The following is a 13,931-nucleotide window of genomic DNA, read 5'->3' on the forward strand; positions in this document are numbered from 1 at the left end:
CTGGTCAAAATCTGTTCTCGAACGCCTCCTTTTTCGGGCCACTGGCGAACTCCTGTTTTGTTCCAATCGAACTTCAATTAAGGGTTAAGACTGATAATAAATTAATCTTCTAAGTGTCACGAGCATTCATTGGGAGAAAACCAATTGGTGAAATTGATTGGAGTAATCTGATAATATTCTGATGATCTGATGTCGTGATTGATCTGAGAAGTACATATGAAATTTTTTAATAAATATTTTCTAATTGTTATATAATATAACATAAATTCGACCTGCTTTTAAATTTGGGAGATTGTATTTTGTTCAATAATTGTAAATTTTATCTAAAGTATTCCTATGTTTCAGATTTCATATATGAATTGATATAGGAATTGATGAAATTTTTGAAACCACAGTCTCCACAGAGTTAATAGTGCATTGCAATTTAGAATTCGTTCATTAATATCTACTAATTAATTAAAATTCGTACGTTAATATTCATACGTAATCATGATATTTCGTTAATATTTTATTCCAACATATATGAGCTATAATTAAAACGATAGTTGCCAGCATAATGTTTGTAAAAGAATTCAATTAAAAACGGCCAGCCAAAGCAGCGTAATCTGGGCCACTGAATTCACTATTGCTGCTTTCAATTTCTCGTCATGCTTCTAACGCCCCAGACCAATAAATGCGCGGTGCCTCGTTTGGATTCCACGAGAGAAAGCCATAAGCAACCACCCCAAGACATTCATATCATTTCAATCGCAAAACTCGGTATTACTAAAAGGGAAAGGTCCGTTCTCTGAAACGTGACTCGACTAGAACGACTTCTTTTCCTGTTTATACACCTCGCAAGCCATCTTCATCATCGATATTCTTACCATTGCCATTATTGTTTATTTTTGTTGTTTTTAATCCTCTACTGACGTCGTTGACTCATACGTGATCGCTACGTCATTTATATTCGATTCAAGCTAGATTACTTTATTCTAGGATGTTTATTTTGAATTTATGGTGTGTGTGCTTTATATTTTATATGATAAATACTACTGATAATCTCTTTACGTAAAAGATGAGATATACATATGTCCATTTACCCTGCTGGGTTCCTTGAATTCTTATATTTTGATGTTGCTCTTATTTTAACAAGCACGAAGGATTTGTAATATTTTAAGAAGATGTTCAATTATATTACAATATAATATTAAAGATATAATGTGAAATTGAAACGAGAAATCACTATATCAATAAGAAATTTGTTATATTTTCACTGGATCTTTCTTTGACATTAGAAAAATATGATTGTGTCGTAGGTGGCTAAAAGAACGTAGCAGAGATAAATTGAAACATCCTAAAATGAAGAAAGCAACTCTTAATCGTTGTAATATAATATATCACATACGATCCAATAATTTCAATTTAGAATTACAATAATTTTAATTGTTGCATTATTGTTGAATGAAGATAGACACTTACAAAATGTCTGGATGCCGGCACGCTTAAATACTAACTTACGGTGTCCACATTTGTCGATATGATTCGTTGCCTCGAATTCTTCCCTGCACGTGCATTTGTTCTTCTTTGGTTCGCAGTAAGAGCCGGCAAAACCACATTCGAGATCCTCCATGCAATGGTCGCCGAATTTTTTCGTCCCTCTGCCGGTTAAATCTACAAAAAAAATAGATATATGATTGGTTAATGTTTAAAACGGTCAGATTTCTAATTAACTAATTGCTTCCTGAATTTATTTTCTAATAAAAATTAATTTGCGCCTTACGGGATTTTTCATTTATTCTATTAATTCCGATCCATTGACCTTTCTTATGGGAAATTTGTTGAATGTTTTAACGATACGGCATAAAATTTGACAAGCAGAAATGTATTGAAATATGCATTCAACGTAGCCCATTTATTCTCAATTGTACCGAAAACTTCGTTTTATTCTGCCATAAAATGCAATTTATCGTACAATGATTATAATATACGAGGATGTACATATTTCAAAATGTACTGGAGAACATTTTTAAATTTATTAATGAAAAATTGATAAAATACGCGATTTATGAAATGTATGGACTTTCGTAGTCGAATGATCGAAATTCATAAGGCAGGGAATTTAAAAGTCGAAGTCGAAAGAATATGAAGCTACTACGCTCAAACAGAAATTCCTACGTATGAATAATTTAACCAAGACGATGCAATCAGATATTGAATTTCCACCGATAAATCGCTTTCAAACCCAACGACGGATACAGATCCCGCAACCGAACCGTAATTCAGCCCCTACGTTCTAAGCAAATATATCATTCGTAGTGTTTCCAACCCCCTATCGGCCATTCGCATGACGAAGCGTTTCGCTCTGGTTTTCGTGATTGTGCCGCAGGTGCCATGTATATTTACATTTTACGATTCCATTCGTTAATATTTGCAGACGGCTGTGAAGTTAATTCCGCCGAAACTACCTGCGTGACAATGTATTAATTACGAACAAATACGCACAAGCGGTTCATTCGTGTATTTTGAACAATGTTCGTCCTTTATGTACTATTTTCGATAGATAAAATAGAAATTCTGTAATTCTTGGTATTAAAAATTAACAAAATAAAGAACTACGATATAACAGCCATAAAACAAACGATATATGTACGTACGTACATCATCATGTCAGCAACGAATAAAATATGTAATCCAAATGTATTTCACTCTCGACGCAAAGCAACTAAATTTGATTAACCGACTAAATAAATATACATTTTTAACTAATACGAAATTGTAATTTTCGCTTCCCATATCAAAGCTATCAAGTTACTTCTATCAATATTTCAAAATAAAATATTCCGTTTCATTAACAATCTTTTTTCATGTTCTAAAATTCACTCAATTGAGATTCGAAAAACGTAAAAAAATGTGGAAAACGCGGCGATTGACTTACTCGGTTTCTTGCCTGTGCAATTAACTCTTTTTCCAAGTGTGCTCTTCCAGGTTCAACAGAGCGTCGTGTCGAGACGTTAAAGAATTCGAGGACTGCCGCCTGACGCCGCGAAGGCGGTGATGCCCGTGAGCAAAGTTAAGGAAACTATCCTTTTTTCCAAGGCAAAGAGACCACGCTTGATTACTGCATTGTACTCGCATAATGACACTTCTCTCGAATACGATCGTATTCAACTAGCCTGGTTGAACAGCTTGGAATATATCATGGTGACGATTTAGAAAGATGCAACCTCGGTTTTTCCACCCCCGACGCTTAAATGAATCGTAAAAGTAACAGGACTGCTCGCTCGTTTCTTCGGAACCAGCGAATTAGTTTGATGAGAAGAGTTTATGAGTTTATTCGTCGAGGAGAAAATTAAGATCGTCAGGGAAATATGCGGGCGTCTTGCGAGTTCAATTTCGTGTTCTGAAGTTTGTTTGCGAAATACTTAGATGGATGGTTCGCTTGGTTTCATCTTCCTTAAAATATGGTAGAGTCTAATAGTTGTATGTCGTATCACAGATGTGTATTATCGCACAATTTTTATACTACAGACAAATTATGCCTTGGTTCTGTAATGATAGGAAGGAAAGGATGAACAAAAGGAGGACAAAATGCATTTTTTATTAAGGAAGTGAATAAGAAAGTAGAGTTTATTTTTCTAATCCTTAACGTTAATTCTAAATGCAGTTATTGTAGAAAATAGTAGAAATAAATAAACGATTATTTTATAATCATTTTTCTATGTATTTATAAATCATATTTCTTAATATTCAATAAGTATAAAAGGAATTAACTGTGGAATTATGTTTGATATACATAATCTCAACGATATCTCAAATGACTAAATTTTGTAACCCAAATTAAGTGATAAATATTTCGAGTGCATTACATATAATATTTTCGTAGCGAAAGATTTCGAGGATTCGACGAGTTTGCAAAATCTTCAATTCAAACATTTCTTCAGAGAGATATTTCAAGAGAAGGATAGCTTTTGCGATATAAATAAATGCATGAATATTTTTCCGAGTTACGTTTCTTTTATCGAGAAAGAGCAAACTCAAAGACGATTTTTATACCATATGACCAGAACACATGAACACATCAACTCGTGAAAAGAGGATTTCATTTGGGATTTAGGGTACGGGACAATAGAGTTCCCTTTCTTTAGAAGGTTGCTACATAGAAAGACGCAAGAGCGTGCAAGCGTACCTGACAGAAAATCTAATAAGCTTGAAGAAAAATTGTCTAAATTTATGATATGTGCGTTTAGAAAGAACATCCTTACTACTCTAAAGAGTACATATCGTTTAAACTCACTGAGAAATTTGTTTCAACTCAATGTTTTCTTTCATTCATTTTTGAGGTTATATTAACAAAGCTCCTTTTCTTTCTGAATTTAAATTGTATTTCTATAAGAAATTAGTAAATTTCCAACTAAATCAAATTTTGTTAAATCTCTTAGTAATGTCAAGATTTCTCTTCTTTATAGATTTAAGTTATTTTTCTTATATTTTCACCTATCATTTTAACTTTTTTCCTCTGTATTTGTAATATAGAAACTTTCAAATTTTGTTTAAATTAATCTTAGATGTCACGATACTAACAGAAATTCCTTTCTTCCTTTTAACTTGCGTTTCCATAACAAAATTGCTAAAATTTTTACTAACCTCTGCATTTTAGTCAAATTGGCTATTTTCCTCCGATCCTCTATTTCCATTTCTTTCCATTTCTCCAAGATTAACTATTTAAGTACAAATAATATAAACTATTCACAAAATGAAATAAAAGCTAACGATTCACTATTGCAATAAAGAATTGTTTATCTTCTATTTTATTATTCTACTATTCACGCTTGCTTTCGTTTCTGTTCAAACGAGACATTTCCCGCGCCACGATCGTTCGAGGTAACATAGTCGATTTTTCTGAACTGATTAACAAAGACTCGCATAAAACAATCGATCAGGGAGCGTCTTTTTTTAAAGTGTATTGGTGCGATAGAGTAAAAGATAGGGAACAGTGCGAGTACGTGTACAAATAGACGTGTGGGATCATGTAGAAACAGGAACACGTAAAGCTTGCATACGAAACGGGCGAACGTAACGATCACGACACTATCAGTATCCCGTAGATATCTCAAACAACGAGAAAGGTGCGTGCAAAGTGCTTTCGTGATATTATCGGGACGCCGCGACGGCGCCGGCCTCAATGGTAAACGATAACCCCCTTGCTGTGATACTATGCCACTATGTCTCGTAATTAACCTCTTGGGTACGAGGATCGACTATAGTCGATAGCCGCCGAACGTATCCCCATGAGCGATTAAATTTGACAATCGCAAAAGACATACATACAGCATACAGCCTATTGTCATCTCTTGACTGTTTACGTCCTCCTGTTTAGGCGTTCTGTGCACTTCGTTATAGGTAAGTAATTTGTCACCTTTTATACAAATTTTTGCATAATTATTATTATATTTCACTCATTTTAAATAAATATTATGGCTGCAATGTCAAGTGACATTACGTAGCAAACCAAAGAGGTTAATGCTCGTTAGCGTTCGTAATGTCCGTTGTCCACATTGTAGTTTTGCTATTTAAATCTGTCTTCATTATCGAGATCCCATAGAATCGTCGACTATGTGCAATATATTTTCATCTGGCAATAAATGACTGTAACAGGAATGAATACTGGTTGCCAGAGTAGTTGGCATATAAACAGAGAAATATATAGGTTCATAGATACATTTGCAGCAGTCAGCAACGTTTATCCAATGAAGTCTACTGGTTTGTTAAATCGAAATGTTTGCGATGACCGGTATATTGGTATCTATATCGAGGGAGAAGTGTTGAGGTTAAGACTTTAGATCTTCGTACAAACTTATATTGACGGAAATATAATTAAAAAAATTATTATAATAAACTAATTATTATACGGTAATAAGTTATATGAGTAAAAGTAGGTCTTAAAATCATAAAATAAATATAGAAGTAACAAAATTGTAAATAAGTATAATAGAATAATTTAAGGTTAGAAGAAATAAGGTTATAAGATAGTAAGGTAGAGATTATAACATTATATTAGTAAAATTATGAGGTTTTAAGGTAATACTAACAGAGTTAGAGAACAATTTAACGACTTATGAAGTTCGATAACAAAATATTTAGACAAAAACGTTTTAAAACATATTGTCACGCCATCTTTTACGACTAATTACTATTGATTTTACATTTAAAAGACATTTATATATTTCTCTTGAGAGGGGTATCTTTATATGTGAAAAATAAAACCACCTTCTTTTTTCATCATACTGATTTTTGAAATTAAATATAGCTAAAAGCATTTGAAGGCATGTCGTTTCCAAGCGATTGGGGAAATAAAAGAAAATACCGAGGGTGACCTAACCTCGATTCGTAAAAGTGCCAATAAAAGTGGAGAAGGCGTTGATAATAGCGTACAGTTGTTGAAAGAGATTGTAGCTCGAAGGCGACCATTACATTTGAACGTAGAATAATATTTTACGAATAAAGTATTATGACGGTACTCAGGGTACATTTTATGATATTTATAGTGTGTTTATTACGAGCATAGACCGATAAATATATTTGCATATATGCACATTAACTGCGTATGGAACTTCACTTCGTCTGTGGTATGCATTTAATACATGAAAAATGCATTAAAATGAAAAATACAAATTACGTTGAATTGGAAAATTAAAAGTAACTATTGAAATTAATGTCAATTCGTCTAGAATAGAATTCCGACACTTTTGAAATAAAAGCAGGAAATTTTCCGTATAATTCTTCGGGTTATGTCGACTTTTCGTGTAGTCGACCGTTTTTGTTATCAATACAGGAAGACGTGACCCGTAACTATTCGAGATTTCCTTGGCTCTGAGACTCTGCACTTTTCATTCATTCCACTGAGCGAAGTAGAATGGGGCAGGTTCAGGGCAGACCGGTATTTCGCTCGCCTAGTCTATCTAAAATTCTGTTTAAAGCTTAAGATGATGATCAACCACAAAGTTTTCCTCGTTCTTTTATTCCTGACTATCGTCTTTCGACACTTTGTCATTAAGCTCTGTATTATTCCGCAATGCGATCTCATACCCTAACCTCTAACCAAAGAAAATAAAAAATTTATTAATACTCTTCTATTTCTTTAGCGTTTCGTAGATATTTTTTGGTTAATTACTTTCTGATTCTTTTCTTTCTCAATTTTTCGACTTTCAATTTCCCCAATTAAAAGAATAAAAATCAGAACTTTTTCTTCCTCAATCCCTTAATCTTCGATTAATAAAGTGAAATGGAAATACACTGAGCCTTTGGTAAGATTTTGAAATATCTCGATAAAAAGAATTAAATTTTAATTCGTAGATTGTAATTACAACAAGTACTCTAATATTCCACAAGGCTATTTAACGGTCATATAGAATTTTTCTTTTTAACTGGGACGAAATATGAAATTCGAATTCTGTAAAAAAATTGTCTTTTATCCCAGCAAAAGTTAACAGGAATTATTACTTTCATGATTGGGAAACTTCCAACCTTCGAAATTACAGTTTCTGAAGTTTTAACAATAGCATACAAATTGCACCTTTCACGAAGGAAACTTTCATCGATCGTTAAACCTTCAATCGAATATCTTCCGATTTGCTACTCGTAACATTTATATTAAACATTCGCTGCTAATCAAAGTTTAATCACATACCATATACCATATACCATACACGATTTTAGCATAAACTCGTAAATAATTTAGCAAATTTCAAATTCTAATAACTTGCAAACTGATGCAATCGGAAGTACGGAGGTTTATGAAGAAGCATGACCCAAAATATCTTTCCTCTGTGATCTTCAACTATCACGGACAATTTTTACTTAAATTTCTCTGATTTTTTATTCACGTCCCGTACTCGAATCGTAAAATATCGGGTCGAACAATCGTCATGTTCTGTCAACGCTAAATAAAAAGAAAACAACCGTGGAAGTACACTTTGACGAAATGATCCTCCAACGAGGAGGAACTCGACGTAGCCGCGACTTGCAATTTCCGCTTTGAAACAACTATGTGAAACTCGAAGGTTCAAACTTCAAAGGAACTAGCTGTTCGCGTATAATTGCGTGGTCAGTTAACGATCTGTCCTGCTTGCTACGACCTGAAAAAAAGAGAGAAAGGGAGAGAGAGAGCAAGCGAGAGGGGAAAAGGTAGCAGCGACCGCGCTGCAAGAACTGCTCGGTGACTCTCAGTCAGTAAAAATGGCGACTCTTGGGTCAATCTACGCGTTGAAAGTGGGTCACTTTGCAGTGGCACACTGCCAACGCTCTCACGTGCGAGCCGTCCCATGCCTGCTGCAGTCTGAAACTGGCAACCACCTTTCGCCAGGGGCGGCCCAACAGGGTTGTTAGTCAGGCGATTGTTTGAACAATGAAGTTTCGTTGATTCTAATTGGTTTTACCACCTTTTTTTTTTTTGTTAATTTTCTATGGTGTTGTTTAAAAGAATCAATGGATGTTATGATTTAGAATCAAATTCTTATAATATAAAAATTATGTGCGTTTGTTAATAGATCTGTGGCGAATAATGAGAGTGCGTATTAGAAAGAAATAGTCTGTTTTAATATGGAGAAAGATATATAGGTGTTTGAATATTTGCATATTGGAACATTTGAATTATAATAGTGTAGGTACTTAGTATAATAGCAATCTGGTAACAAGTGGCTATAAAGTATACTCGCACATACTATTATTTTTTAATGAAGCATTTGCTGAACTTAATTGGTTTCTCAACGTTTTTTTAGAAAATTCATTGCTAGAAAATTATTAATATTTTGTGGTCGTTATCTTAGGAAAGTGTAATCTTAACAATAAATAATCTTAAAATTTATCTATGTCAAGTTTGGAAATGTATAATTAGAATGCAGTAGATGACAGCCTTCGGTAGAAAATTATTGGTTGGTTGTTTGTACCTTGACTGTTTAAGTGGAAGGTTTGGATATAATTTTTTATACTTGGAATTCTCGTTTTTCTTTAATACATATAGGCATAGCGTTATTTTTAGTCAGGGTTAAATTTCTTTCGCTCCTTTAAACGGCTTTAATAATCATGCAAGGATATAAGCGGTAAGGGTAAAGGTCTAACTGCATTCAATGCGATAGGAAGGAGTAAAAGGCACGAGAGATATAGCTATTTTATTTTTCACTGTCGTTCCGTCACTATTGTATTTCATTCTCTTCAATACAATTCTTTACGAACTTCTTGGAATATTTAAAAATAAAGTTACATTAGAAAAGAGATAGAGAAAATTAGTAGATGCAAGAATGTAATTATTTTTGATTATTGAAGTTTTGATGGAATTGAATTTTTGATGATATTAATATCACAGTTTAATACAAGTCTTGCGTTAAATGATATTGCACTCATGATCAAGCTTTAGATACTACAATGAAGATACAAAAATAATAAAAATTCCTAAAACGTGTTTCATTAGATTCACTTCGCTAAAAAAATCATGAAAGATATAATTTCTTACATATTTCATATTTGGAAAAAAGATTAAGGAAATGAAAAGAAATAGATACACAATGAAATTTATATATCTACGCGAAATTAGAATCTGTACGAAAATGAACAAAAATCTTAAATTAAACGTGTAAAAATATCTTAACATATTTTTCAGTCTTTGCGCAAAAAGAAGAAGAAGATTCGTTAGATTCGCGGGTAGAATGAGAAATTATAAATAGAAACACGACACGACATCGCCATCCAAGAGATAACACGGTTCGCAGAAAACATTTCTCGCGGTGAAAACCATTCGGAGGGAAACTTCGGCCGGTTTCCCGTGTTTTTATCATCTTTACCTTTTATCTCGTCGCTCCTTTCAAATCAACAACGAAGAGCCGTGAAAGGAAGAAGCTCGTGCCTCGTATCAACGTTTGCAACTCGCAGCAGTCACCTTTTGCGTCTTTCGAATAATTTGAACGATCACATCGCAAAAGTTACAGCAGCGAATAATTCCAGCTTGTTCGTTTGAATTGGGAACGTCAAAGCGGGTTATCTATCATTTCGAAAAAGAATTGCTCGATAATTCAACGCAGGCACCGTTTCGAGAAACGTAAAATATTATTGCGAAATCGGGTCATCCACGAGGTGAAAATACACACAGACTCGCGGAAATATTCCAGCATTCGTAGATATATTTTATGAATAAATTATAATATTATTCATAATATTCATAATATATGCGCGTTATACGAAATATTTTGAAATCTCATTGACGCTGCTATGAAACTGGGCTATAATGATCATATTGTTGATCGAAAGTTCTAAACAGAGCGGATGACATATACAGAAATTAGAAGATATTAAGTACAAATAGTAGATATTACGCAAAGATTGCCATCATATTAATAAATTTCAATGTTTTATGGCACCGTATTATATACACTTAGTATAATATACCTAAGATGTATTTTTACTTATTCATACCGCATGCTAATTTTTTACCGAGTACATTAAAAATTGTCTACTTCATCTCATGACAGTCGTATCTCGTTACAGTGATAATGAAATCCAAAGTGACATGAACATTTTTTAAATGATAAACGCTCAAATACTTTCCTAAACCGCTATACACTTAAATGGGTACCAATCGAACATTGGATCGAGAACGATATTGTTCAAGACTTCTAATATATAAAAATACTTGTGCATAGATTATTTCACACGGGTAATATGTGCCGATCGGTATCTGAAGCTCGAACACGTACTTTTATTGGTCTTATACACGCAACTACGTTTACCATTTTAAGACTTCATGTCGCCGATTCTATTTTAACGATTACTCGATGCTCGAACTACTATTACGTATGTTACCATGTGTGTTACCATCTTTGCCATTTATAGTTATGTCATATATGAAAATGTCAAAGGATCGGGAGTCGAAATATTATTTTCGAATGTTGCTGCCTTTTATTTTATTTAATATATGGTCACTTTTTAACTAACACGTTCATTTTTTTTCTTTCTGCTCTTATCTCTTTTGAGTCGTATCCGTCTATATTTCATTATTTATACCTTTTGAAATATAAAAAATAGAATCGAAATTTTTTACAGAAATATTATGGAATTTCTTTGGCTTATAACAGTTTATATCGCAACGTTTATAGCTATTTAAACGAATGAATAAAATAAATATTTTTTATAGTAAACATTTGGACTTTTCTCCTCGTTTATAGCTGCTGAAATGAGTGAATGAGAGAATAAAATAGATGCCTTTTTTATGGATATAATTTGGATCTTTTATAACGCAAGAATTGAGAACAAGTACAATTCCCCAAGAGGCAACGATGGGCGGCCAGCGAATCCTATGCGTCCTCGTTTCCCTTTGAAATACTTGCCGATAAAGGCATAATTTACGTCTCTCCAGGGAGAAGGAAATTCCAAGAACAAAAGATCATCGAGCACTTAGTATCTAGCCGTTCGCACCTATTACGGCACTATCTGTTTGGAATCATATTGAGATATAAAAATGAAACATCCCTTGAGGAAATATTGCGTGTTTCAAAATTACTTCATTTTTATTTTATCACTCTTCGTATATCGTGTTTTTTATTCTTCTTCGATCATTCTCTTGTTTTTTATTTCTTTGTTCAGATGGATGGTATTTGATCAAATTTGCAAGAGTATGATCGAAGCGGCTACAATTAGACTGCGGATATTTAGACTACAGACAACTGCAACGTCTCTTCGATCAAGCCTTCGCGTACCGCAAATCACAAATATCCAATTCGCGTGACCTCTCCAGTGCATGAAAACAGATTGAAAAATCTAATCCTCCGTTGGTTATTGCCCGCGTGCCCACTATGAACGTTAATTATCCGATGGTATAAATAAAGATCTCTCGTTAATCCCTTGGCTCGTTAAATTGATCGGGCTGCAACGTTTTTTGGCTTTTTACAAGCGCATGACGTCGCGGTCGACAAGCGAATGCCTTTCTGCAGAATTGACAGAATCACAAGTTACAAGCTGCCAGGATTAAAAAATATCCTGACATAACGGTAACAAGTTTGACAATAAAGTATGCAACATTTCATAAATTAATTTAGAAGATCTCGAGGTATCTGAAATTATAAAGGAGAAATCATAAAGAAGTACTTGCAACTTGTCAGTTTACTAATGTTACTATTTGGCAAATTATCGTGCAAGAGGCACCAGGCTTCCATAAAAATCGATCTCCCCGTCGGTTTAGCCCCGATCAACGCGAAACTGGTGCACACGGCCAGTTGCTGGGGCGACTGACTGTGTGAAAAGTCGCATAATAACAGTAATGGCAAAAAGTACAGCCAGCATTTACAACGTTGCGTGAGGAATGATAGTCATCGACGTGTGCCCGTCACGCCACCACTGGAGGCAGCCAACCCTCTTTTGCCTCTGGCGACGCGCTCTCTCACCTAGAAAATTTCCAACCCTTCCACACTCTCGCGACCACGACGTAGCTTCCTCTTTTTTTCTTCAATTTCTTCTTCTTTCTTTTAGCTTTCTTTCTTTGCTTCTACACTCGAGAACAGAAGAAAGCATGTGGAACTGTCGCAATTCATAGCCCGGAAAGAAGTTTCAAGAGCGGCTATTTGCTAAAATGGAAGTGAAAAACGTAGTTGCGAGGATACAGAGTAACCTCTTAGAGGAAAACGAGAATTTCTTTCGGTTTTTCTTTGATTCCTTCCGTCTCTTATTTTTTAGTAATACTTTGCGTTGGTTGCGCGTTATATTGTTGCAATGTGCGTAAATGAGAAATTTCAGAAACGTAGAGAACTGTGTCTCCAAATTTTTCCTATATCGATTATTAAACAATCCAGTTCTTTATGGATATCCTATTAATTTTACAATAATTTTTATTTGCGAATCTTTGAATGTGTACATATAAAGTGATTTTTTGGATTTAGTTGAATTATCTTTCGATTGTTTCTTTGATATTTTTGTAGGTTTCGTATTCCATTGTCATGCACAGTTGCCTGCTAGGAGATTTGAGATATCGCGGCTTCTAAAATTTAGAGAAACTCTATGTTATATGCAATTGAATCCAAAGAACCGAGCTTTGGCATAAAAATTTATAAAATTTGTGAATTCACCAGTGGCTATTGTTTAATATTTTCCATAAGATAAGCGCTTAGAGTCAGAAGATTTGCATATCAGTGAATTATTAATTCATCTATATCTTTTTCATTTATAATAATATATATCCTATGTTTAATTTCCACTGACAGTCATCTTCCGAGTCATATTTTCCCAGCTATCATTTGATAAATTGATTAACTATTATTATTTCGATTTCGTGGACATTTACAAGCTTGCATCCAATAGCGATCAGGTTATCTAGCTGAAGATGACTTCATTTAAACGATGCGAGAAACACGAGGTGGTAATGGGGTTGAGCTTACAGAGTTTGCCAAGAGATTCTCTTTAACGAGCTTGAGGATAATTTTACAACGCATACAGTATTCGATTATTCCTAATGGATTCCTGTAGTAATAAATTTCAAGCTTTCGCCGTTACAAATTAATTTAATCGAACTTTGTAGTACTTAGGCTGCTTTATATTCTCATAAAACGCTCTTTATAAATCTAAATCTTTTCCTTTAAAGAGCAAACTTCGTAACATAAATCTTTATTCCACGCGAATTTACATCTGTATTATGGTCAATTTCAATGAACTGAATATTTATAACACCTTTTGAAGAATATTCTTTTGTTGAATCAAAGAAGACGAATGAAACTATTGGTTTTTGTTTTTTTACTTCTATTAAACACGAATTTTGTTTTCCAGAAATTTCATTCTTTTCTTTCTACGATAATCAAATTGTTTTATTTTCAACAAATATCGCTTCTTCGTTTTCAGTGGAAAAATTTGAAAATTATTGAACCATTTATTTTCTTATTACATCGGCTTTCAACCATTACATATATCAATTTCAC

General features: G+C 33.8%; 1 protein-coding gene across 4 annotated transcripts in view; it reads right to left on the reverse strand.

Annotated features, from left to right (window-relative positions):
• The window catches only part of LOC122567138, a 46,942-nt gene that overhangs the window by 12,862 nt on the left and 20,149 nt on the right, over positions 1 to 13,931 (reverse strand). For all 4 annotated transcript variants that reach the window (XR_006316707.1, XM_043725386.1, XM_043725387.1 and 1 more), the window contains exon 3: positions 1,501 to 1,653. Coding sequence is in view for 3 of the 4 variants with exons in the window: in XM_043725386.1 (XP_043581321.1) it covers positions 1,501 to 1,653 (153 nt within the window). In the remaining variant the exon portion in view is untranslated. The remainder of the gene's footprint in view (positions 1 to 1,500; positions 1,654 to 13,931) is intronic.

Source organism: Bombus pyrosoma, linkage group LG4 (genome assembly GCF_014825855.1).
Source record: "Bombus pyrosoma isolate SC7728 linkage group LG4, ASM1482585v1, whole genome shotgun sequence".
In the NCBI taxonomy this organism is placed as follows: domain Eukaryota; kingdom Metazoa; phylum Arthropoda; class Insecta; order Hymenoptera; family Apidae; genus Bombus; species Bombus pyrosoma.